Raw genomic sequence first — 23,173 nt, forward strand, 5'->3', positions numbered from 1 at the left:
ACCGGCTCCGAGGAGCGAAATGGTCCAGGAGCTGCTAGGTGACGCGGGTATCTCTTGAGTATCGACGGGAAATAAATCCGGGATGGGGAATCAGGCTGGGCTGGCCCCGGGGCAGCGCGCACCACCGCTGCGGGATGCGGGGCCGGCCGAGCGAGGTGCGGCCTGGCCGCGCTGGAAAGCTCCTCTGTAAACAGACTGGCCACACGCCTGTCAGGTGCCGAGCACCGAAAACATCGGGACACTCGCACCGGCGAAGCCCTGGCCCCGCTGAAAGACTCGTGGGGCCGCCGCGCGGGTCCGCAGCATTATCGCGGCCATTCACCAGCTCTGGGTCCGCTCGCCCAGACCCTCCACGGGGAGTTCGGGGAGCTGGTGGCATCACCTTCTCTTGAGCAGTCGTCTGCGCCGAGGGTTGCGGCTGTGGAAAGTCCCTGAACGTCCCCCGCGAGGACGGGGCTCGGCTCCTCCAGGCAGGGCGCACCCCGGAGCTGCGGCACCCCCGAGCTGGGTCCCCCCTCGAACAGGGCGCATCTACCGCACCCGCGCAGGGGAGCCCGGGGCCAGGCGGGGGGAGCGGGCAGGGCCCGGGGCCGGGGGCGGGGAGCAGGCGGGTGTCCCGCCGCTCCGGTCCTCAGCGCCCCTTCTCCGCGGCAGGGCGCGGCAGAGCGGCGGGAAGGTGCGGCACAAGCGACAGGCGCTGCAGGACATGGCGCGGCCGCTCAAGCAGTGGCTCTACAAGCACCGCGACAACCCATACCCCACCAAGACCGAGAAGATTCTGCTGGCCCTCGGCTCCCAGATGACCCTGGTGCAGGTAAGGAGGGGAACCCCTTACCCGCACCTCCAAACGCCGCTCTGAGACGTTTCATGGACGGGAGGGATGGGGACAACATCCGCCAAAGCTCCTCTGTGAGCTGAGCAAGGGACAGTGCTGGGTGTTGGGGAGCATCCGTGCAGCCAGCCAGACGAAGGGTCCTGTGCACATCCTTCTTCCACTCTCCCATGGGCTCCCCCACCCCAGCAGGACTGTCTCCCTCAAGCAAGAATTACTGCATCTGAGCTATTGTGGGTGGAGAAGTGCTACAGACAATCAGCAAAAAGTGTGTGCTTGCCCTCTTAGGAATAGATGCCCTCATCCTTTCATCTCATTAATAAATACAATGAAAGCATTTTTGCTTAGTCTTTAAAAATTCTCAAGTAAAAAAAGTCAGTCGTAGGAGATTTCAGCACAGAATAGGAATTGTTGAGGAAATTGCAGGGAGCTACTCTTTCCTTTTGAAAAGGGGCTAGGATGGAAACTGTTCTACTGTTCTGATAGTAATTGTCATCACCTGTTGCACAGATATCAGCATTACCATACACACTGTGTGCAGTGGCTCAGCTCACGGTGGATGTGCTTCACAGTCTTGCAGGAATTATTGTAATGTAATTAGACATGGGGAGTAATTGTTTTGTTCTCAGGTAATACTCCCCTGAAGTGACTGGCAATTGTCTTGCCATAAGAGGCATAAAGTTTGCTGCAAATGTTTATAAATCTCACTTCTTTGTTCTCTTTGCCATCTGGCACTCTACTGAAATATGTGGTTCAATGCTATCAGTTGCCGAGTGATGCTATCTCAGGTCTGGATGCTGCAAAGATTTATGCATTGTGAATAATCTAATTTCCTTACTGCAAGCTACTGGTAGGTGTGTAAAATGAAACCCATGTGTTTGCAGGTTGGGTCCTCATCACTCTGCCTAACACATTATGTGTCACTTTGCAAAGGACACGAAGAGATCAAAGTAAACTAAAGTATTAGAAAAAAGCAGGTGGTAATTCAACTTTATTATTTTGAGTGCTCCTTCAAAAAAACCTGTGCTATGAACTTCAATTCTAGTAATGGCAAAATGGGAAATTTTTACACTTCAGTACCTCACTATGAACATATTGCACTAGGAAAAACACTATAGCTTTGACAAAAATAATATTCATGTCTCAGAAAATGCCAGTTATAACTGGAAGATATAGTTAAAAAAACTTCTCTTGCTTTAAAAAATATACTAGAAAGGTTTAACTATGATTAAATAAACACTGTCCCGTCAATGGCACAATTCAGTAGGAGTACTTTATTGGACTATGGCTCTTAGAATATCCCTGTATTTTTACATGAGATTTAAAATATATATCCAGAATGTGTGTTGGGACACTTTCACATTAACAACATCTTGAGGAGTTCTGCTGTTCTTTTAAAAATGCATTAGAATGAACAGAGAAGGGAAAAAATCTGGTGGGTTTTTGCAGAATTTCTCTTGTGGCAGCTTTGATAAATCCTGATAGGGATAAGATGTATTAGCCTTTATAAAAGCATCAAGTGAGCCATGGCCACTACTCCACAGAGTTTTATGATCTATGTAAGGTGTAGAATAAAATTAAGAAGAATCAGGAAGGGCTGCCTTTAGCTCTGTTAGACCCCTGTGACTCTAGTGGGTTTACGCTGAACCTGAATTTGACCAGTTCTGTTTCTATGAACTGTAATATTTGAAAGAACTGTGCAAACAGGCACATCTATCTTCATTTACAGAAGCACAACATCAAAGAGAAATCCCAGTTGTTTTTTCCATCATTTGTGTGCAATGCTCTTTTAATCCAGGAATACGATAGCATCTGTAGGAGATGTAAATACATATCTCTGGCACCAGCACTAATTCCTGAGTCTCAAAGAGCTGAACAACACACACCCCACACCTACTTTTTGGATGCTCAAAAAAGAACAAGATTGTAATCCAGTTCAAAATTTTTGTTCTCTAAGAGTGAGAGAGAGCATGCCAGGGTGTGATCTCAGTCACGCTGGGTACATCTGACATAGCTTTCCTGAAGGCTGTGCTCTTTCAGACAAGTGGTATAACCAAGAGCAGGTTTGGGACTGGGCTTTGGTGTCTGTTGGAAAGCTTTACTTCTGTCCCAGGAGGGGCACTTAGCAAAAGCATCAACGAGGGTTGCCTATAAATTGTTTTTCTAATCTAGTAATATTGTTAGACATTGTTGGAGAACCAGGAACCAGTGTATGATGTTTCCTCTGGGTTAAATGCCTTCATGTTTGCTGACCTGTCTCATATTTACCACACTTTTTACATTTCTCAGTGCTGTCCCGTGGTGTTTGCTCCCACAGATTTCCACTCCTGTGGAGGCTGTTGTCTGCTGACAGCTGCTACCTCTTCCCAGCATCCCTCATGTGCTGACACCTTGTCGTCACAAGCCCTAGGAAAGGCAAAAGATACTGTTGAATATCCGTTTGAGTTTCTGACAAAATGCCATTTAGGGAATGAATGGTTGGGGTTTTTTTTGTTTTTCACCTGACTGATGACCTTGGAAAAGGTCTTCAGCAGCTGCCAGGAAGATGATGTTGGTCACAGTAATATTGGTAATACAGATGTAACTCTTCTCCCTATGCTTTTCTTTCATCTAATGAACCTTATTCCAATATGTACCATCTATCCAAAGGAGCTTTTTCGGGACCATGGTGTAGATAAAGCCAATTCTTCTGTGAGACAAAGAGGTGAACATCCAGCTCTGTTTTTTACTTTTGTTACTGGGACAAACTAATAACATGCAGATACTAATAATTGTTGTTATTAGTATCTGCATGTCAAATCTTCCACAACTTTATTTTTGTTAGTTTTGCTATCACGCAGTTGACTGATTTTAAATTAATTTGTTCTACTTCAGTAATACTTCAGCCTACCCCCCTGTTCTTCGGTGCAGTGGGACAGCAAGGGGACTGTTCCAGATGCATGTCCGACTGCAGTGCTCAGTCAAAGAAAAGTCAAGACTCTTCCAAGGATTTTGCAGGAATCATAAATCATCTTGTTTTTTGAGTAGTAGGAGCAAAACTTGGGGCAAATTCTGGGCTGACTTACTCCTATGCAGGCCAACAAGGTCTTTGGGAGTCCTCAAGGCAAATGTTATTGCAGATTTCAGTCCAACAGTCCAAAGTTTTCTACTTCCACAACTGCCAAAGCAGGAAACCAAAAAAGCAATATAGTTTGAAAAGGCATTTTATATTTTACTCCAATTAGATTTCAATTCAGAATCCAATAATTTGTCCTATTAATATGCTACATTTTCATTTGTATTATTACCACAGTGCTTCATTTATTTTATTTTAAATTTTTGTTTAGATGTTCTTGTGAAATAAAAAAGAAAAATGGCTGTATATTCCTTCCAGAAAGAAATATGAATGGGTATATTGTTGAAAAGAAGGTTTTTTCAATACAAGAATTAATATATCAGTCATGTGCTGCTATGGATTTAATAGTATTCAGATTTATAAAGGCATATCTGGATTACTGGAGGAGGAGAATCGCTTGATGTCTGTTCCCTTTCTGAAAGTTTGGCCACTCTTAACCACTGAAGCAGAACAAATTACAATAAAATTGAAGATGTGTCTTCAGAAGTAAAGCCAGAGGGTCAGTATTTTCATGATGTTGATATAAGTACCTGATGCTCTTAGGGAACGACTGAACTGCTGTAAAAAAATGAATGCTGGAAAGCACATCTATTATTGTTCCCCTTGGGTTTTGTCTTTTTACTTCTCAAAGAACTACAGGATTGTTACTTTACAAGAATAGTGAGTTTCATCATGTGTTTTTTCAAGATTCTTAGATCTTGGGAGGTTTATGTGACAAAGATTTTCCCACTGGCTTTTATCTAAATCATTTATTGGGGTTTTTTTAAATTATTTTTGGAGATCAGAGTAGCTCAGCTTGGGACTGTGGGAAAGGTTGGATGTTTTTGGCAGCTTTGGTTGTTTCTTTTTGTAATGGTTTAGGTAAGTGGTGCAAACTGGCACTCTTTGTGAGTGGGACCTACAGCAGTAGGCAAGTTTTTAAAGACCACATGGATAGACAATGTAACATTTGGGGCTGGTTGAAATGGGTGGTAAAACTGTTGTTGTCTTTGAAGGAGACAGGTGGTGGCTGGAGGTCAGGGTGAGCGTGCTGACTGGTGCAGCCTGTGGCCGTGCAGCCTGTTCCAGTCCACACACCTGGAGGTTGTCCGAGACTGAGGAGTGAGAGAGGTGTTGAATCTCATGATGTCTTAGAAATCAGGATTTTCCAGCAACATGCACCAGTGCCCAAGAGCAGGAAAGCACCTAGAGATTACCACATCATAGATTAAGCCTAAAAATCTCTTAAATGGATTGGACTAACTTTCCTTTCATCCAAGGCTTTAGTGAGCCTTGTTGTAATTGCATTTGAGATCAGAGTTTCTAGAGTGGATTTGCTGCTTTGTGCTTTAGTATAGCTGACTTGAGGTTCTTTCAAAATCATAGAGTCGTTCAGGTTGGAAAAGACCTTTATAATCATCAAGTCCAGCCATTAACCCAGCACTGCCAAGTCCACTGCTAAACCATGTTCCTGAGCACCACGTCTACATTTCTTTAAATACCTCCACGGACAGTGAGTCAACCATGGTGACTTTCACTGGGCAGCTTGTTCCAATGCCTGGCAATCCTTTCTGTAAAGAAATTTTTCCTAATATCTAATCTAAACCTCCCCTGATTCAACCTGAGGCCATTTCCTCTTGTCCTATCACTTGTCACTTGGGAGAACAGACTGACTCCATCTGGCTACAGCCTCCTTTCAGGTAGTTGTAGAGAGCAGTAAGGTCTTCCCTGAGCCTCCTTTACTCCAGGATAAACCCCCTCAGCTCCCTCAGCTGCTCCTCATCAGACTTGTGTTCCAGACCCTTCACCAGCTTTGCTGCCCTTCTCTGGACTCTATCCAGCATCTCAGTGTCCTTCCTGAATTGAGGGGCCCAGAACACAGCATTCGAGTTGTGACCTCACCAGTGCTGAGTAAGTGCAAAGGTACAATCACTGCCCTGCTCCTGCTGGCCACATGTTACGGTCCAGTTCTTAAAATTATTAGAAATTCCTCTGCCTGAATTAAGGTGCAAACGAGACCATATGCCAAAGGATTCCAGTCTCTGACATCACACTTCCTGATCCAGGCCAGGATGCCATTGGCCTTCTTGGCCACCTGGGCACGTGGCTCACGTTCAGCTGATGTCAACCAGTACCCTCGGGTCCTTTTCCACCAGGCATCTTTCCAGCCACTCTTCCCCCAGCCTGTAGCATTGCAGGAATTGTTGTGACCCAGGGGCAGGCTCTTGGCCTTGTTGAGCCTCATACCACTGGCCTTGGCCCATGGATTCAGCCTGTCCAGATCCCTCGTGGAGCCTTCCTTCCCTCCAGCAGATCAACCCTCCCACCCAACTTGGTGTCTCTGCAAACTGACTGAGGGTGCCCTTAATCCCCTCCAGATTAATGATAAAGATACTAAACAGGACTGGCCTCAGTACCAAGCCCTGGGGGACACCACTAGTGACCGGTGACCAGCTGGATGTAATTCCATTCACCAACACTCTCTTGGCCCAGCCACCCAAACTGGTTTTTACCCAGCAAAGAGCACACTCATCCAAGCCACGAGCAGCCAGTTTCTCCAGGAGATGCTGTGGGAAATGGTGTCAAAGGTTTTACTGATGTCCAGGTAGACGCATCTACAGCCTTTTCCCTCATCTACTAAGTGAGTCACACTGTCATAGGTGAAGATCAAGTTGGTCAAGCAGGACCTGTCTTTCACACATCCTTGCTGCCTGGGCCTGATCCCCTGATTGTCTTGTACATGCTGTGTGATGGCACTTAAAATCATCTGCTCTATAAAGAGCAGGAGAACAAGGTGCAATATATTTATCTCATTATGAAATAACAATCAAATACTACTATTCCCTTCTCTCATAGCAGAAGACTTAAAATATGACTCATATTTTCATATTGATATGCAGAAAGCAAAGCAATGGCATGGGAAGAATGAGCTCAAAATAAACCAAGAGTACCATGCAGAAATCACTCCTGCTAAATTTAATTGCTTTTGTGTATGAATCACACTAATACTACCCTATCTTTCTTTTCTGTAAGTGGCATTTCACTGATGAAAAATTTCAGTATGTAATAAAATGAAGCATAATGAAATCTTTCTTGTGAGAGGTTGGAAAGCTGTCAGTTTGGTAAAATGCTGCAGTAACTGTAATCCTGTTCACTGGGACCCTGGATTGATCCATCTCTGCTGTTAAACACTTGATTTCAGAATTACACTGTCATGCAGCAGGTGACTGCTGCTTCAGATGAGCAGTCTGGAGTGAGTTTGTTAACAGCATTAGAAAGTGCATGGATTCCAGCCCACCCAATCTCATATACTGTAAAAATTTCTGTGTCAATATGATGATTATAAGCAAGTAGCCTCAGAAAAGAATGAAAATTACTTACTCTGCCAGCTACATTTTTGGTTTTCTAACCTGTTGTAGTAAACTACAAGGCTTATAAAGTTACGTGTTTGGCATCTGAGCACTGATCCAGGGCTCACTGTATTCTCAGTGGAACCCTGTTTCATGTAAATGTGATTTTAAGTAAAATCAAAGTGACAGGCATAAGGCACCACTGCTAAGTTTTAGCTGGGATTCTGAACTGAAGCTTTGCTTTTTTTTTAGGCAGATAGTGTTTATTTTTCTCATAATCACTTTAGAAGAGATTATTGATCCAGAATAATTAGACATACTTCTGTGTGATTTATACAGTAACCTTAGCTACAATAGACAGATGACAAAACTAGGGCCAAAATCCGACACTAAGGTCTATAGTCTGGCTCTCTTCTAGGTGAGGTAGCATGTATTGATAAAACGTGTATGAACTTGCTTTGCAGGTTGATGTAAATTAAATGGTATGATCATTCCCAGGTCAGAATATGATGACCCTAGTCTGGCTTCCTCTGCGTGCATGTTTACAACACAAAGATGTGAGCAGGGCTGTAGGCTGCTAACATCCTTTACATTCTCCTTTGCAAGTGGTGCTACTCTGCCCCCTTCTTGCAGAGGTCATGTCAAAATGCACTTACTCCTGCAAGGGGGTAAATAGCACTTTTAACACCTTATTTATCATTAAGCAAACATTGTTAGAATGTAGGTCGCTTGCCTCTGTTCTTGCTCATAGTAAAGATACAGTTGTCAATATTTTCTATTTTCTATCTTTTTGAGTTGAAGTAGAATCAAGGCCATCATTTTCTTAGGTGTGCTTTCATGCAAAGTCACTGCAAGAACATGCATCCCATTTAGTGATTTAATTAGCACTGCTGGCACAGAAGGGTAGAGTGTGCCCTTTTGCTCATTCAGTGCCTAAAGCACTGTGAAATACTTGTGTTTGAGCCTGACTTTGTGATGAGCCTGTATGCTAGAGGGGTACTAACATGTATCCATTTTGCTATGTCAAACTCTAGAAAATGCTCTGCAGCTGGGAAGGAAGACAAACCAGACTATTGTTTAATAGTCACCTTGAGAGGAGTCTGCATCTTCACTGGTTTTTAGGGTGTCCACAACAAAAAGAGTTTGTAAAATCTGCTGCTCTGTAGACCAAGGGGTTGATATCTGCAGTGAGTCAAAGTATGTTGTACTCTGTAAGACTTTCCTGATGCCCATGGCTTGTCAGAGTTCTGTTAAAGTACAAGGGAAAATTCGGGCTTTTTAATATACAGATTCAGAATGTCTTTTTCTCTTCCACAGCCTTATTGTAGCCTATATAAATACCCAAGGAAACTCCTGAATATTAGATAATAGTTTTAATTTAGAAAGTTGGTGATATATTGAAGGTTCATATTGAAAGTTCAGGGCTTTATCTTTAAAAAAAAAAAAAAGAAGAAGAATACAGAACCAGTATTTGGGACATCTTAATTGAAATCTTGTGATAATGTGGTTTTGCTAACACTTGGGAAGGGTGGGATGCCTGAGCTTGCCTTCTTGTATGAGGTTCCTGCTCTGCTCAGTGGTAATTTCATGGACTTCTGTTCATATTTCTCATTTGCTGTATCCTTGAATCATACATAAAACTCTTGAGAGCTCTATAGATTTTTTTATTTGTGTCATTTTCAAGGGAAACTAATACACTCATTTGTATGCAGGTATCAAACTGGTTTGCCAATGCAAGACGTCGCCTGAAGAACACTGTCAGGCAACCAGATCTTAGCTGGGCTTTACGAATAAAACTGTACAACAAATATGTTCAGGGAAATGCTGAGCGACTCAGCGTGAGCAGCGATGACTCATGCTCTGAAGGTTTGTTGATGCTCTTTTATCGATTTTGAACTGATTAAAATATATTTAGAAAGTATTAGATACCCTGAGTTAGCTCTAATTTTTAATCACAAAATACCCTCAGTGGATCTGCCTTTATTTCTTTTGTGAATTAGGTGCCTATATTGGCTCCCAACTACTATGCAGCCTTGCAAAGCAGGATTGTGTAAGTTGTTCAAGGTGACAATCTGGCTGCATGTTGTTATATTTCATTTTTGCTAGAAAGATAATTGTTAGTTCATTACATTCTACAAGCCTGTTCCTTTAATCTGTATCAAAGGAAAAAGACTGATTACATTTGTTGGTATAAAGAAATGAGAAATCACTTGACTGCTACTTTCCTTGATGGAAGTGTTATAGCAATATACATCTTTAACAGGACAATCTGATTAACTTCAGCAGGGCTTATTAGATGGTAAACAGAATATTACTGTTATTTATTTAATGTATTTTGCTAGCAACTGTTTTCCATAAACGGTGCACTGGAATTCTCTTTCTTACTCAAATTAACAAATGCAGGATTTTTTTTTAAAGTACCCTGTATTTTTAATAGAGCTCTTGTATTAATTATGTCTGTGGGTACTTTTTTTAGACAGTTGTGACATGGAGATACAATGACAAGAACAAATCCTACAGAACATTGTCAGAAATCTGTATGTGAATTTTTAGAAGAGTATGTCTCAATTTGTACTCAGTTTCAAATATCTTTGTTCCAATTTCAGTCTGTACTCACATTTCTTGAAAAATGTGAGAATATATTCACATTTCTACTCACTTCCCTTGAAAAGATTGCTTGCAGAACAATTTAAAGAGTACAGTTTAAGACGATGCACCTAAATATGCTGTGGTATTCAGGCGAACCAGATTACAAGATATGATAGTAAGAATTCAGCTTATTCACACAGCTTTTTAAATGCTTATTGTTGAGTTAGGGCACTTTTCAGATTTTTTCTACCCGCCTTGTGTTACTCATGAACAAATTAGACTCAAAGACTGCTTTCTACAGCTAATTAATTTAGAATAGCTGTAACATCTGAGAGCCATGGGAGCTACTATGAGCAATGTGTGAACAGAAGAAAATGAAAATCGCTGTCTAATGCTGAAGTTACTGTCTAGTTTTAGTTATATTTATCACAATTCAAAATACGTAAAGAAAGCCTCATGTTAAATATTAGGTACTCAGTGTATTACTGTATCTTTGTTCTTTTGTTTTCAGATGGAGAAAATCCTCCAAGAAACCTTATGAATGAAGGGGGATATAACAAACCAGTTCATCACACTGTGATTAAAACTGAAAGTTCAGTAATAAAAACAGGAGTGAGACCAGAAACAAGTGCCAATGAGGATTATGTGTCACCCCCCAAATACAAAAGCAGCTTACTGAATCGTTACCTAAATGACTCACTGAGACATGTCATGGCTACTAATGCAGCTATGATGGAAAAAACAAGGCAAAGGAATCATTCCGGTTCATTTAGTTCCAATGAATTTGAGGAAGAACTGGTGTCTCCATCATCATCAGAGACAGAAGGCAATTTTGTCTATCGGACAGGTAAGGGATATTTTTCTGCTTGATTTCTATTACAGAGAACTTCAGTAGACAGTGTCTCCTGGAATAAGTGTCACCTGATTGTGCCTTTTATGAGACTGGGTAACTTCTGTCCATTCTCTTATATGACAGTGGATAATTCCTGTCTGTCTTCTTGCATGAGAGTAGATGATTCCTATACATCCTCTCATATCAGAGTGGATAAATCCTGTCCGCCCTTTCATTCTCTGGAGAAGTTCTACCTGCAGTATAACAGTTGAGTGCTGTTACTGACCACTAATGAAGCTGGTTTGCTTTTCAAATGGAGCAATGGGGATAGTTTTTGAAATGACATTTACAGGGCACCTTTTGCCAGCACTAAGACGAGCCTAAGGAAGGAGAAAACTCTTCAGCATTCTATTAAAATATGTGGGGACTAGAAGAGAAGGACTGAAGTTCTTCATGGCCCCAGCTGGGAGGAAGAGGAGGGCTTTGAAATTTCAAGGTGGCTGTTTGTGGCACTTACATGAGTTATATGCTCTTCAATGGAGTGCATGTGAACCCCTTGCCCTGTTGTACTGCACCTTTTCTGTCCTCAGAGTGCCTTGTCCAGTATGTGACCCTTTGGTGCTCATGCATCTCTTAGGAATATAGGCATTGCTGTAGACTAATTTCTGCATCACTCTCCAGATACAGTGCACTGAGCTAAGGGGACACAGACTTGGCCATTAAATACCTTGTCTTACTGGTTTTTGAAGGGTTACACATAGTTTATTATTTTAATCTTATCAATAAAAACATAAAAACATGATGTAATATCATCCACTGTGTTACCAGTCAGAGCAAGGCACATGGGACTGCCTGGTTTATGCCAGTAAATTGCTGTAAATCAGGGCAAGATCAGGACTTGCTCAAGTCCCTGTGGGGCAGGGAATGCTGGAAGGCTCCTCTTGTGAAGCTTCTTCTGTATTTCTTTGGGACATAAGGCAAAAAAAAAAAATTGAAAAAAATGAAGTTTTGCACCCCAGTCTCTGAAGGTCTCCACCAGTGTCTCAGGGTTTCCACCCAGTGCAGCAACCCGTGTGTTGTTCTGGGCCTTTCTTGTCAGGTTATTCTGCCAGGGACCCCCCTGAGGTGAGCATCACTTAGGGATGGATATTGCTGAAAAGTACTGGAGGATTTTGCCATAAAGTTAACACAGATTTAGATTTTGTACTTGGCTCCCCTTGGCTTCCCTGGCAGGCAGGTTCGGGTGCCTTTGCAACCTCTCAAGTTTTCAGCCTTTGCTCTCTCTTTTCTGGCACGTTTCCTGTGGGGTTTTTTTGTCCATGTGGAGAGGCCACAAGGCTGAGTTCTGTGGTGGGGATTAGGAGGATGTTTGTGTGCACAGGTTGTTGGAAATGACCAAGGAGATAGTGGGGGCCCTGTAGAGAAATGGGGTCTCGTGGGGAGGAAGAATAGTGCATGCACAATTCATAAATTTCAAAATTAACTTTCTCCGTTCATTTAATTTCGTTTTTCTCAACATACCAAATGCATTTGGTCTTCATTACAAGCATATTGTCTGCCAATTTTTATTTTTAAGTGAGAAGTTACTCAAGAACAGATGCAGCAGCTCAGATATGTAAACTTCTGTTTTTCTGTACTTTATACCATAACCTAGAAATGGACAAAATGACTTTTTAAAATTTATAATAAATTTGCTACTGGATTAAGTTCTTCTTGACAAGTTTCAAGCTGCACTGAAAAATATGGTCATTAATGTGAAGGCTGAGAGAGGCCCATTGTAACTGTGTAAATTCACCAGCTGTGCTGGAATGACTAAAAACCTAGTATATTTGTCCTTAAGTTCGTGACATTCCTGGAACTCCTCTTGAGACTGTATTTAAGTCAGTTCCTAAATATCTTCCTTAACATTTTCACAAATGTTGAGAACAGACCAGCAGCTCTTAGGTTATAGTTTTATTCTTTTTGCACTTCGAAATTAGAGATGTAGTATATAGAAAGAAAAAAAGATCATGTGTATACGTGATATTTTTTGTTATATCATTGCTATATATGTGCGTACATTCAGGAAATATAGGTAAAAATGGGCTTTTTTTCAGTTACAAGATTACAGTTCCCATTAATGATTTTCTGATGATCTTATAACGCGCAGGAATTAAGCTTTTCATGAACTAAGCAGATATTTTCAAGTTATTGTCCATTTATGAAACTTACCTTCAAATAGATGAAATTATTGACATGAATGTTAGGGAGAGATAAATAAGGATGATTTACTTCTTAAAATGTTTTTTATTTGTAATTTGAATACCTGGGTTGGCAGTTCTCAGTGCAGTTGTGAACCAGACCTGTATCTGTGTTTTCAAAAATAGCTGTAATACATTTTGATTAAGCAAATAATGGGGTATGGCTGACTTTACCACCCTTACCCTCCTGAAAGTGGCAAGTGTATTTTTAAGTGAGATGTCTCCTCTTAGAAGGAGTTCGCCATGGCAATTTTTTGTAGAGCAAAACGGCTGATTTTTAACACAAAGGAGATGTTGCAGGATTGTCAAGTCCCTACTAGATGTTTTCATTTATGAAGACATTTTAAGCAGTATTTCAAAAAGCACAGAGTGAAAACTGATTGATGTTTTATTTTTGAGAAACTTTTGGCAAGGTCGTTGTGCCTCTAAGGACGGGCAGTCACTGGAGTTTAAACTAATTCTTTATTGTACTTCCCTGGAAGGGTAACTTTCCGTGGCAGATCATAAGTAGAAAGCTTACTCACCCTGTCTGGTTCTGATTATGGGCTGGACCCTGATTTCAGGTACATCAGTGTGTCTGGAGCTACTTTGTTCACACAGCACCCGGGGTCAGTGTGGCCATGTGTGTCTCAACAGCCTGCGTCAAATTAACAGCATACGAGGGCAGTGTCCAATAACAAAAACAAGAAATTGCAGTTTAAAGTTTATAAGGAAAACGGGTTGTAGAATTTCCCATTTCAGTCATTAACATGCTTATAAACACGGGACCATATGCTACTCCAGCTTCATGCAACTGGGAAATCCCACATAAAGATCAAGGACAGGCTATATAACTGACTGTCGGCAGAGCAGCCTCGTTTTCTACCTCCACACAATTATGGTGAGCTCATGGGAAAGAGTTTCAGTGCTGGAGAGGGGCAGCAAACCCCCGAGTCGGAGCCCTCGCAGGTGCGGTGCCCTCGCTGCCATTCCCCCGGGCCTGGGCAGCCAGGGAGCTGCTGCGGGAGGCGGCGTGGGCAGACAGTGCAGGGAGAGCAGAGCAGCCAGGGAAGAGTGCAGCTGCCCTCGGGTGTGTCACAGGTTTCTGCAAGTCTTTCTGTCGTAAGCTGATACTCTTATGTATATAACATATACACAGGTGTATTCACTTAAAGCAGAAAATTTCAGTTCAGATTAATCCTGGTGCAGGTATAATATAAATAGATATAGTTGGTCAAATGTGCATCTTAAACTGATGAGTGAAAGGCTTGGTTCAGTGTTTTTGTTTAGTTAAAAAGCTGTGTCGGAGAAGTAGTTTTCACTGACTGCTTGCCATGCTGTCACTCACAGCGGGTTCTCTGTGTGACAGGAATAACTGAAACCAGACTTGTCTACCTTTATTTGTTGTACAAATGCATGCAGAAACAACAGTCTTGACTGCAACGGGCACTCCAGAAATCTACAAGGAAAAGATCTAATAATGTTTGTAGTGAGGCTGAATATAAATCTAAAGAGGCAATGTCAGTCTTTGGTTTACAGAACACTGAAACGCTGGCTTTTCTGTAATCACGCTGCAGTGCTCCCTGAGTACCCTATCATCAGTCACCTGCAGAAACAAAATGTCCTGCATCATTGTAGCACAAGGAAATGAAAAATTAGCAGCTCTCTGGCATACTGTTGTCTAGTGAAGGAAAGCAAAAATTAAAACGAGAAAAAGAGACGAAATGGCAGGACAGGAAGTCCTTTTTCTCTAGGCAGATTTTTCATTAATTTCACTTTATATGTTATTTAGCACAGTAGAAAAGCCAGGACAAATAAAAACAGTGAGGAAACTAAAGACTTGCAGGCCTGGAAGAGAGGGTGGTTTTAAACAAATGCTTGAATGACTGGCTGATTTTTGAAGATGTTTGATCTCTATTTTTAGACATTTATACTCAGGAGTGCGCTCTGTTTCTGATGTTTTCATTACTACTGACTTTTTCTTTCCTCTCACCTTCCTTTCTTTCTTTCCTTTGGAGCCTGCAAAGTTGGTGATTCATAAGGCATGATCCTGGGTCGTTTATTCCAGCATGCTGAGCACCTCTGATGAGACCTTTGGCATACTGCAGGATCAGGCCCACATTTCTACAGAGCACTTAAATGTAAGGGTGTAGCCATGCACATAAGTACTATTGAGAGACACACGAGCTGCAGAACAGTGCTGTGATTTTGTGTGGTCCTTGCCAACTTTTCCTCACAACTGAACATTTTTAGAAATTAACATGTAATTTAAAAATAAGCCGTAAAATTTGAGAGCGTAATACAAACACAATGGAACCTGTTTTCAGAAACAACTCAAGGGACCCGCAAATAGTGCTCACAGCAGTGACTTTTGTAAGTTTGATCTAAACGGTGCTGGAGACCTTGGGGATACTTTGAAATAAACGGTAACCTGGGAGAGCTGAAGGAGGTCTTTTTTGCAGATCCTAATATCATCCAGAAGTGAAATGTAAAAGGTGAATGTCAAGTACAGTGTTAAATGCACACAGCAGCATAACTGCAATTTGAAGGTTACACAGTTAAGATCGTATTTCTGCAGGAATTTTATTATTACATGACCTGATTTGTCAACACTAAAATAGCATGGAATTGAGAATTGAGGAGAAGATTATGTTTAATTTACTGTTCTGTTGTTTTTTCTAAAGAAAGAATAAAAGGAAATGTCTTTACAACACAGGAAGTGTCAGGTTTAATATACCAGATGTGATAGCCCAAACCTGAGAACTTTAAAGATCCTACCCATTCCCTGCTAGTTTGGTTCACTTTCTGCATTTCTTTCAGTTCAAACACCAAAAATCAAATAAGCTATTTTTTTAATTCTCTTTAGTTTCTTGGTTTCTCAGTATCTGAGTTGCAAGGGGAATTGGTCAGGATTATTTCCACATGACCCTGAAAAACAGTGCTTCATCTGAACTGAATCTTTTTTGTGGGAAGGTAGAAGTTCCAACCTCTTTCACGTTGGGGGATGGAGGAAGAGAGCACTGGGTAGGCTGGGAACAACAACAGCTGAGGGTAGAGCACTGTCCCAAAAGCCTGGGCACCCAGGGACTGCCAGCCGGCTAGGAAGAGCTTTGCCTGGAGCGAGCCCTGCTGAGAGGGGAAGCAGCACTCCCAGCAGTGTCAACTTTCCTGTGCCACTTCTCTCCACTCCCTTCTTTTAGTGGTTAGTGTTATGGGAAAAGAGAGTATTTGTTTTCTCACAGGTGCTGGATGCACAAACTATGCTTCCTTGTTTTATCTATTTGTTTTCAGATGCAAAAGGTTATGAATGTTTAAGGCTTTTTTTCCCCTTTAAACCCAAAATACTGAAGATCCCAGAGACTGGCCTCTATGCAGGTAAGATGTGCTTCAAATAGCAGCATATTTGTGCCTGTTCTATAATTCAGGTATCATTGCTGTGGAGAACCCGCAGAGCAGAGACTGTGGGCATGTCTTCTGGTTTTGCTTCTGTTGATGTCATGGCAAATTTTCCATATGCTTCAGTAAAAACTATCTTGAGCCAGTTGTTTGGCTTCAGAGGATTTTCTTCAAATCAGCTTGCTTCAGAGCAGCACGTGTCAGGACTCCTGATAGCTTTATCATTGTAGAGAATGAGGTGTTCTTGCATGAATGATTTGAAATGGAAAAGATTACAACATCTGACTGAAAAATCAGAGACACCAAAAAAATCAGGGCACCAGCCATGTTTCCATGGCCACATGTTGTCACTGTCCATGCCAATGCAGCAAGCCTGCCTTTGTTTCTCCAAGACCATTAAAATTTTCCCGATGTAAATATTCACAGCAGTGGCCAAAAAAGCATCAGACCCCTGTGCTTGCCCAAGACCTCTCTCAGACACAGCAGGAAAAATGTGTGGTGCTGTCACCAATCTCTAACAACTATATATTTTAATATTCCTCTTTAGAGTTAGTCAATGCTCCAGGCCTCAGCAAGGGCTGTTCCCTGACAAGCCTTAGGCCTCACTCATTTAGTGAAGGTGTTTTCAAGGAGAAAAAAATATTTATCCCCATTTTCCCATTGTTCTGAATGTCTTCAGAATTATGCTTGGTCTTAAAACCTGGGGCCAGCCAAAATGTGAATGTTTCAGGAAATTATGTGCATGGAAAAGCACATAGTCATAAATCAGAATGTTTTCCAGTTTTAGCTGTAGACTGCATGGTTAGTAATGAATATAATAGGGAAATTAGTTAGAAAATTAGCAGTTAATTTAAGTATATTTAAAGAGTGTGAAACTACAGCTTGGGAAAACTCATTAAGTAAAATGGAGGACTCCTTCTCCCCTTCCATTGCCTGAGCAGGATTTTCCCCAGTAGCCAAATTTGTGTGCACATCTCTTGCAGGAGAAACCCGGCTCACGTGCTGCCTTGCCATGGCTTCTGCCCTGATTCAGGGGTCCCTCAGCCTGAACGTCAGCCAGCTGCAGCCATTGCTGCAAAAAGAAGCACTGCATGTGTTGCAAAAAGAAACACTGCTCAGAGAGGAGGGCAGAGTGGGGCTCAGAGGACATAATGAGATGAGGTAACCAGCAATGTACCAGCTCAAGCACAGCATCAGAAAGCCCTGGGTGCTGCAGCGCTGGTGTAAGAGCCAGGGACAGAGTGGGGCAGCACCAGGCAGGAGCAGTGGTTTGCATCCTGTGGAATGTCTCTGTAGCCTGGCTGCCTCACGCTGCCTTGGTGTGCATGCAGAGGGGCCTTGGCACTGCAGCTGTACCCCAGCATGCTTCTGAAAGCACAAAGGAGCGTGTATCTGCTCTGTCCCCTACCCAGGAAACCCAGTGGCAAAATGCGAGTATCAGCTGTTAGTGCCAAAGAGGAGATAGGGGCCAATGAACTTGAAAAATATGGGATGATTTTATACATGGAAGAGCAAAAAAGAGGAACAAAACACAAGAGTGTTTGCAAAGACAGGGATGTGGGCTGTCACCTCATTAGATGTGGCTTTGAAGTCCACACCTAAATTTATATATCAGTGATGGGGAAGCACTTTTGAGCAGACAAAGCCATGGCTGGAGGCAGATCACTGAGTTGCGAGCAAGACTTGTGCTGGCTCCAACGCTGAAATGTGCCTGTTCTGCTCCTCAGAGCTCTTGTGCGACTGCAGCTGACTCTGCTCCTGCACCAAGACATCTGCCCATGGTACCTGCATGAAGAAAAAGAAATTACAGGGACAAACTTCTTCTTTATTGCCCAGTGGATCACTTTTACATACAAAATCTATAATCTTCATCACTAGTAACCACTGCCTTTGGTGATTCTTACTAATATATTAATCTGTGTGCAGTGCAAGAAATGTGACCACAAGAGGACAGGGTGCAGACAAGGCAGGCACAGGCGAGACAGGGTAGTAGCAGGAGGAAAAAAAGAGCTGGACTTTTCACATTCTGGCTGGGGCAGTAAACTTAAAGGAATGGCAAGCCCATAAAAGTTTCACTTCTTTCTGGAAAAACATCTGAATTGAAACTTCACACCTGGCATGGGTTTTCCGCATGTCCCAGCCTCCTTCCGCCACTGCTGGGGAGAAATAATGCGACTTTGGGTAACTCCTGATGGATTCTGCTTGTAGCACAGACTGTCCCTCGTGCAGTGTTACATTGCTGCTGTTCATGTTGCTGTAGTTAAGGTTGTACCTGTGTTTCCATTAGAACCCTTTTAATCTGCAAATTTATGACCCAGCTGTAAAAATTCAATCCAGACTGAAACTTGGCATGAACAGTGTTCACTCTCCCATCTGTGGAAGGGATTTAAGCAGGTACATCCCAGTAATAACCATCTGAGTTAGGCTTGTAAATTTGGAGCATGATGACTGGTGAAAAAAACTGTGAGCTTCTCAGTAGTCCTGGAGTTTGAAATATTTTATGCCTGTGGTGAAACTAGTGAAAAGCAGCTTGTTTGTGTTCAGTCATACAGCAGTAAATAAAGGAAAGTGTTTGGGTCTTTCTGTGTTTGCTTATATGCACAAGCACATGCATTTTCCTTACCATGGCAAATTTTGATATGAACATTTGAAAGTCTTCAGGGTCTTGCACCAAAGCAGTGTTTGATGATTCTCAAGTAGGTTAAGAAATTGTATTCATGCTGGTGCAAATGGTAGAATTTATCTCTTGATTGTAATAGAAAAAGTTAGGGAAATAAGAAGACCGGATTGCTTTCTTTTGGGTGAGATTTTTTTTTTTATTCTTCTTAAACTACTGTAAAAACTGATACAGTATTGAACTGCAAAATTAGTTTTATTCACCATTTCTTCCTTCCATTTTAATTTTCTTTTCTAAAAAGCTACACACTGAATGTGGCTGACCAGATAGACTAGTAATCTTATCTGATGCAGCAAATCCTATTTCCCTTTGCAGGTTTGTGGGTTTTGAAAGTAATTCTGTAATTTGAAAAAAAACCCCAAAACTCCTTTGTGTGTTTAACTGAAATTTTTTTAGGTCATTTGTCTGTAATGTGAATACCAGAAACATAATGATGAAAGCAGTTTTAGTGAGACCAGACTTCTGATCTTCCATGTGTATTCACAGAGAAGCTTTTGGGAGGGTTTTGACACAATTTGAGAAGTGAGCTGAAGGGATATCTGCATGGACTAATGCTGGGCTGTGGATGAGTTTGCACCTGCAATTCAGGAAATGTCAGGAACTTCCAGATACTCTTTGTGAATGAGAGTTTTGTCATCTTGAAGGAGAAACACCTGTTCTGGAAAACCTTGTCTAATGTTCATCTGTAAAATTCAATTTCTAATTATCCAGAAAAGCAGAGTTGGATTCAGTAATATTAAATCCACTTCACTACAGACTTAAAAATTTGGGTATGAGATAAAGAGGCAGATGTGGAAGTAACCAGTGATTACTGAAGACCTGTTGAGGTCTTTTATGCTTTATGGCATTAAATTGGCATCAAATCACCAATTTAGATCTGCTAAAGGAGAAATATGTCCTAACAGTCAAAACATGCAAAAGGCTTGTATGAGTGAGTTTTATGTGAGCTACAAAAAAAAAAAAAAAAAAAAAAGGAGCAGGAGTTTAAAGCAGGGAAGAAAGTTGGAGAGGTAAACTACATTGTAGAAAATCTGGAAAAGCGTAAAAAGAATTCAAACAGAAAGAGATCAGATAAACAGCTGAAGCTGGAACAGCTGAAAAGAAACACACAAAAGTAGGTAAAGCAAAATTCCAGTGAGCCATGAAATTTGTTTTCCTTAATTTTTCACAGTGGCCTTGAAACCTGATGTCAGAGACTCTATCTCTGTTCTTTCACTGATGGCCAGAAATTGAGGTTATGATGACCAGATCGTTTGGTATGGCACTGACATTTCAAGTTAAAAGGGATTGCCAAGACTCTCAGTTATGACACTAAAATATACCGCTATTTCAAGAGCCAATTTTCAGTCCCTCCCTCATGCCTCCACATTGATTTAGGCAACAGATGCGTGAAAAGCAAAGCAATATTCAAAATAATCCCTTAGCTGAGGCTGGGGGAAGGCTGGCTAGTGGGCTGTAGCCAAAATTCCTTAAATGTTACAATGTTTTACATTTCTAAATGTAAAAACTTTCTTTCCAATGTGAGGTACCAGCCAAATGTCGTAGTTACGATATCTCAGAGTGAAAACTGGCATGTGGCCTTGTGGTCATTTGTGGGTATTGACAGATTTACACCCTTGAAGATCAAGTTAAATGTTGTCGGTTTCTCCATCTCCCCTAACTTTGTCAGGGGTTTTTTTCTGTCTCAGTTACTATTTGTCAACTTAAATCCAGTTTGCTGGAAAAATGAAGGCTCCTCACGACCTGGCTCTTCAGGAGCAAATTGCCTCAAATTCTTTCTGCTAGCCAAGGTATTTTGTAATGTGTTGCAAAACACCAGCAGGATCGCTCTCCTTTCACTAGATGTACTTTGTGGGCTAGACACTGCGGGCAGTTTTAATGAGGTCTTGGTGTGCTGGAGAATTTGTCTCAGCCATTGATTTCAGGGAGACTTTCATCCCAGGTCCCTGTTTGTCTAATTGCTCTTCCTACCCCAAGGAGCAGGGTCTGGCTATTCCCATTGCAGGCTGCACCATAAGGGGTCTGAACTGGCAGCTGCTCAGGGAGCCGGTTCTGGAACTGGTGTGCAAATTAAATGGTCTGCTCCTGACTATTTATGGCAGCTTTGTACTGTGGTGGATTGTCCATTACACAGACACACTAAAATTCATTGTCCTGCTTTTCTCCCTCTTATGCTGTCTAGCTGGTGTACTTGTTGATTTCTGTGTCACTAATTCATTTCCCCAGGGTCATCTTCAAACAGGAGCTTCCTCCAGAAGACAACAGTCTTTGTTCCTTTGTCAGAGAGAGCTCTGAGTGTCTGCAGCACTGTTTGTGCCAGCACTGTCAGAGAGAGCCCAGTGCAGCCTGTGAAACTTACGTCAGCTGCGGGAGCAGGGGTGCTGGGTGAAGCCTGGAGCCTTTCTCTGTCTGCAATATCATAATTACAATAGTTCTGGGCTTCCTGCTTGTTGAATCTCAGTAGTGCTGGATGTTTAGTGACACTTTTTGAAGGGCCAGCACCTGAGATTGTAGTGGTGTTTGTAAGACATGCAGTCTTTCAACTGTATATACACAGAGACACACATATATTTCCTTAGTGCTCTATTACGATGATGATATCTGTGGAATACAATTGCGTTCTCTTGCTGTTTTGCTATGCTTACTCCTTCAGCTCAGAGCTGTGCAGTAGCTCACCATGGCAGTGACCTTTGCAAAGGCAGAGGAAAAGAGGCTCCCAGCTCTGTTGTCTACAAACAGTGACATATCTTACTTTCAAATCCCATACCTCACTGACTTGCTTACTCCAGATTGCCCCTGCAAAGCTGAAAATCCTTTTCACAGAAGTCAGCAGAGAAGACAAGGCTGACCTGCAGGTATTGATCCCAGTAATCCTTTGTTTTATGCAAAGGCTTATTTTTGCTGTCTAAGCCAAAATGAAGAAATGCTTGTTTAAACATTTTAAGTGAATAAAAATAGCATGTGTCTTTATAAGCCTGTTTTCCTTTTAATATTGTGTCACAGCCTTTCTACTGCTGTTTTCACTCCTTGTCTAATGAGACTGAGTGATAATTCCTCCTTGCTACAAGGGCACATGAGCATTAATTTGTGTTTATTGCCTTTGCTGTGAATCTACATAGGGAAAAGGTCATTAATATTTCTCATTCCTCTATACCTCATTCGACTCAAAGATTCACACCCCTGATTCTCTTTCCCTCTTATTTCAGAAGGGGCCAATAATTATATCTGATACCCAAGTCAAAGTGCCTTTACCTTCACCTGATAAGTGATGGACAGACACTCAGATATGTTTTAAAACCAACCCTTTCGAAGTGCTTGCAAGTGCAAAAATCCAATCTGCCAAGATGTGGTCTGGGTTTTAAGTGTTTTGGCCCCAAATCATGCTACATGATTTGACACACAATGTTCATGTATTTGCAAGGCTTTCCAAACTTCATTTTGTGAACTCCTGCTGCTTTCAGTGGGATCTTTGCTCACACATCAAAGACTGTGACCCTCGGAGAATGTAACTGGTCATATTTGGGTACTCCTCATCCTTCATTCCTTGCACAAAATAGGAAGAATAAAGGCTGTGTTCAGTGCTGCGGTACTGCTGCATTTGCTGAGGTTTGAGGAGCTCTGTCATCTCTCCATGGGCTTTATGGCTGCTCAGAAACACCCCTTCCCTGTCCAGAGCAGTGGCAGTACCCAGCCTGATGTGACCAAAACCCTCTCCTGCCTCATGGCCATGTCATCTTTCCATCCTGTCTGGACACCCTCCAGACAGAGGCTCCACATTCCCCACAGGACAAAAATCCTTTTACAGGTGGTGTGGGAGATGGGTCTTCTGAAGTAAACTCCCCATGAGCCGCTGGCTCCTGCCCACCCTTGGCCATGGGGAGCCCATGTCCCACCACGTAACGCCTCCAGGCCCAGCTGGGAACAGGAGGTCTTGGCATAAAGCCAGGTCTAGGTGAGCTGGCCAAAGGGCGGGAGAGGAGTGTTGGAGCAAGGTGTCTGAAGGGAGTAGTAGGGAGAGAGGGAATTGTCCTGCCCCTCAGGGTGTGAGGGACATGCGTGCGGTGGGTTATCCGGTAACAGGGCTCACCTTCATCCTTGGCGAGCTCTGCTTCATCCAAGGATTTTGCTCTCTTGGCCCGTGCATATCTTTGCAGCTGGAATATGGGTTTAGGTAAATCAGACGC

The 23,173-nt window shown here is 42.2% G+C and overlaps 1 protein-coding gene across 4 annotated transcripts in view; it reads left to right on the top strand.

Annotated features, from left to right (window-relative positions):
• Positions 1-23,173, top strand: part of MKX (mohawk homeobox) — a 49,541-nt gene that overhangs the window by 2,322 nt on the left and 24,046 nt on the right. For 3 of the 4 annotated variants that reach the window (XM_048294595.1, XM_048294582.1, XM_048294602.1), the window contains exons 3-5: positions 655-814; positions 8,989-9,142; positions 10,377-10,712. In XM_048294595.1, the coding sequence (XP_048150552.1) occupies positions 655-814; positions 8,989-9,142; positions 10,377-10,712 (650 nt within the window). Of the gene's footprint in view, positions 1-654; positions 815-8,988; positions 9,143-10,376; positions 10,713-16,207; positions 16,327-23,173 lie in introns of those variants that run through there. The other variant, XM_048294589.1, reaches the window with a different exon arrangement.

The sequence above is a fragment of the Corvus hawaiiensis genome, chromosome 1 (assembly GCF_020740725.1).
Source record: "Corvus hawaiiensis isolate bCorHaw1 chromosome 1, bCorHaw1.pri.cur, whole genome shotgun sequence".
Lineage (NCBI taxonomy): Eukaryota > Metazoa > Chordata > Aves > Passeriformes > Corvidae > Corvus > Corvus hawaiiensis.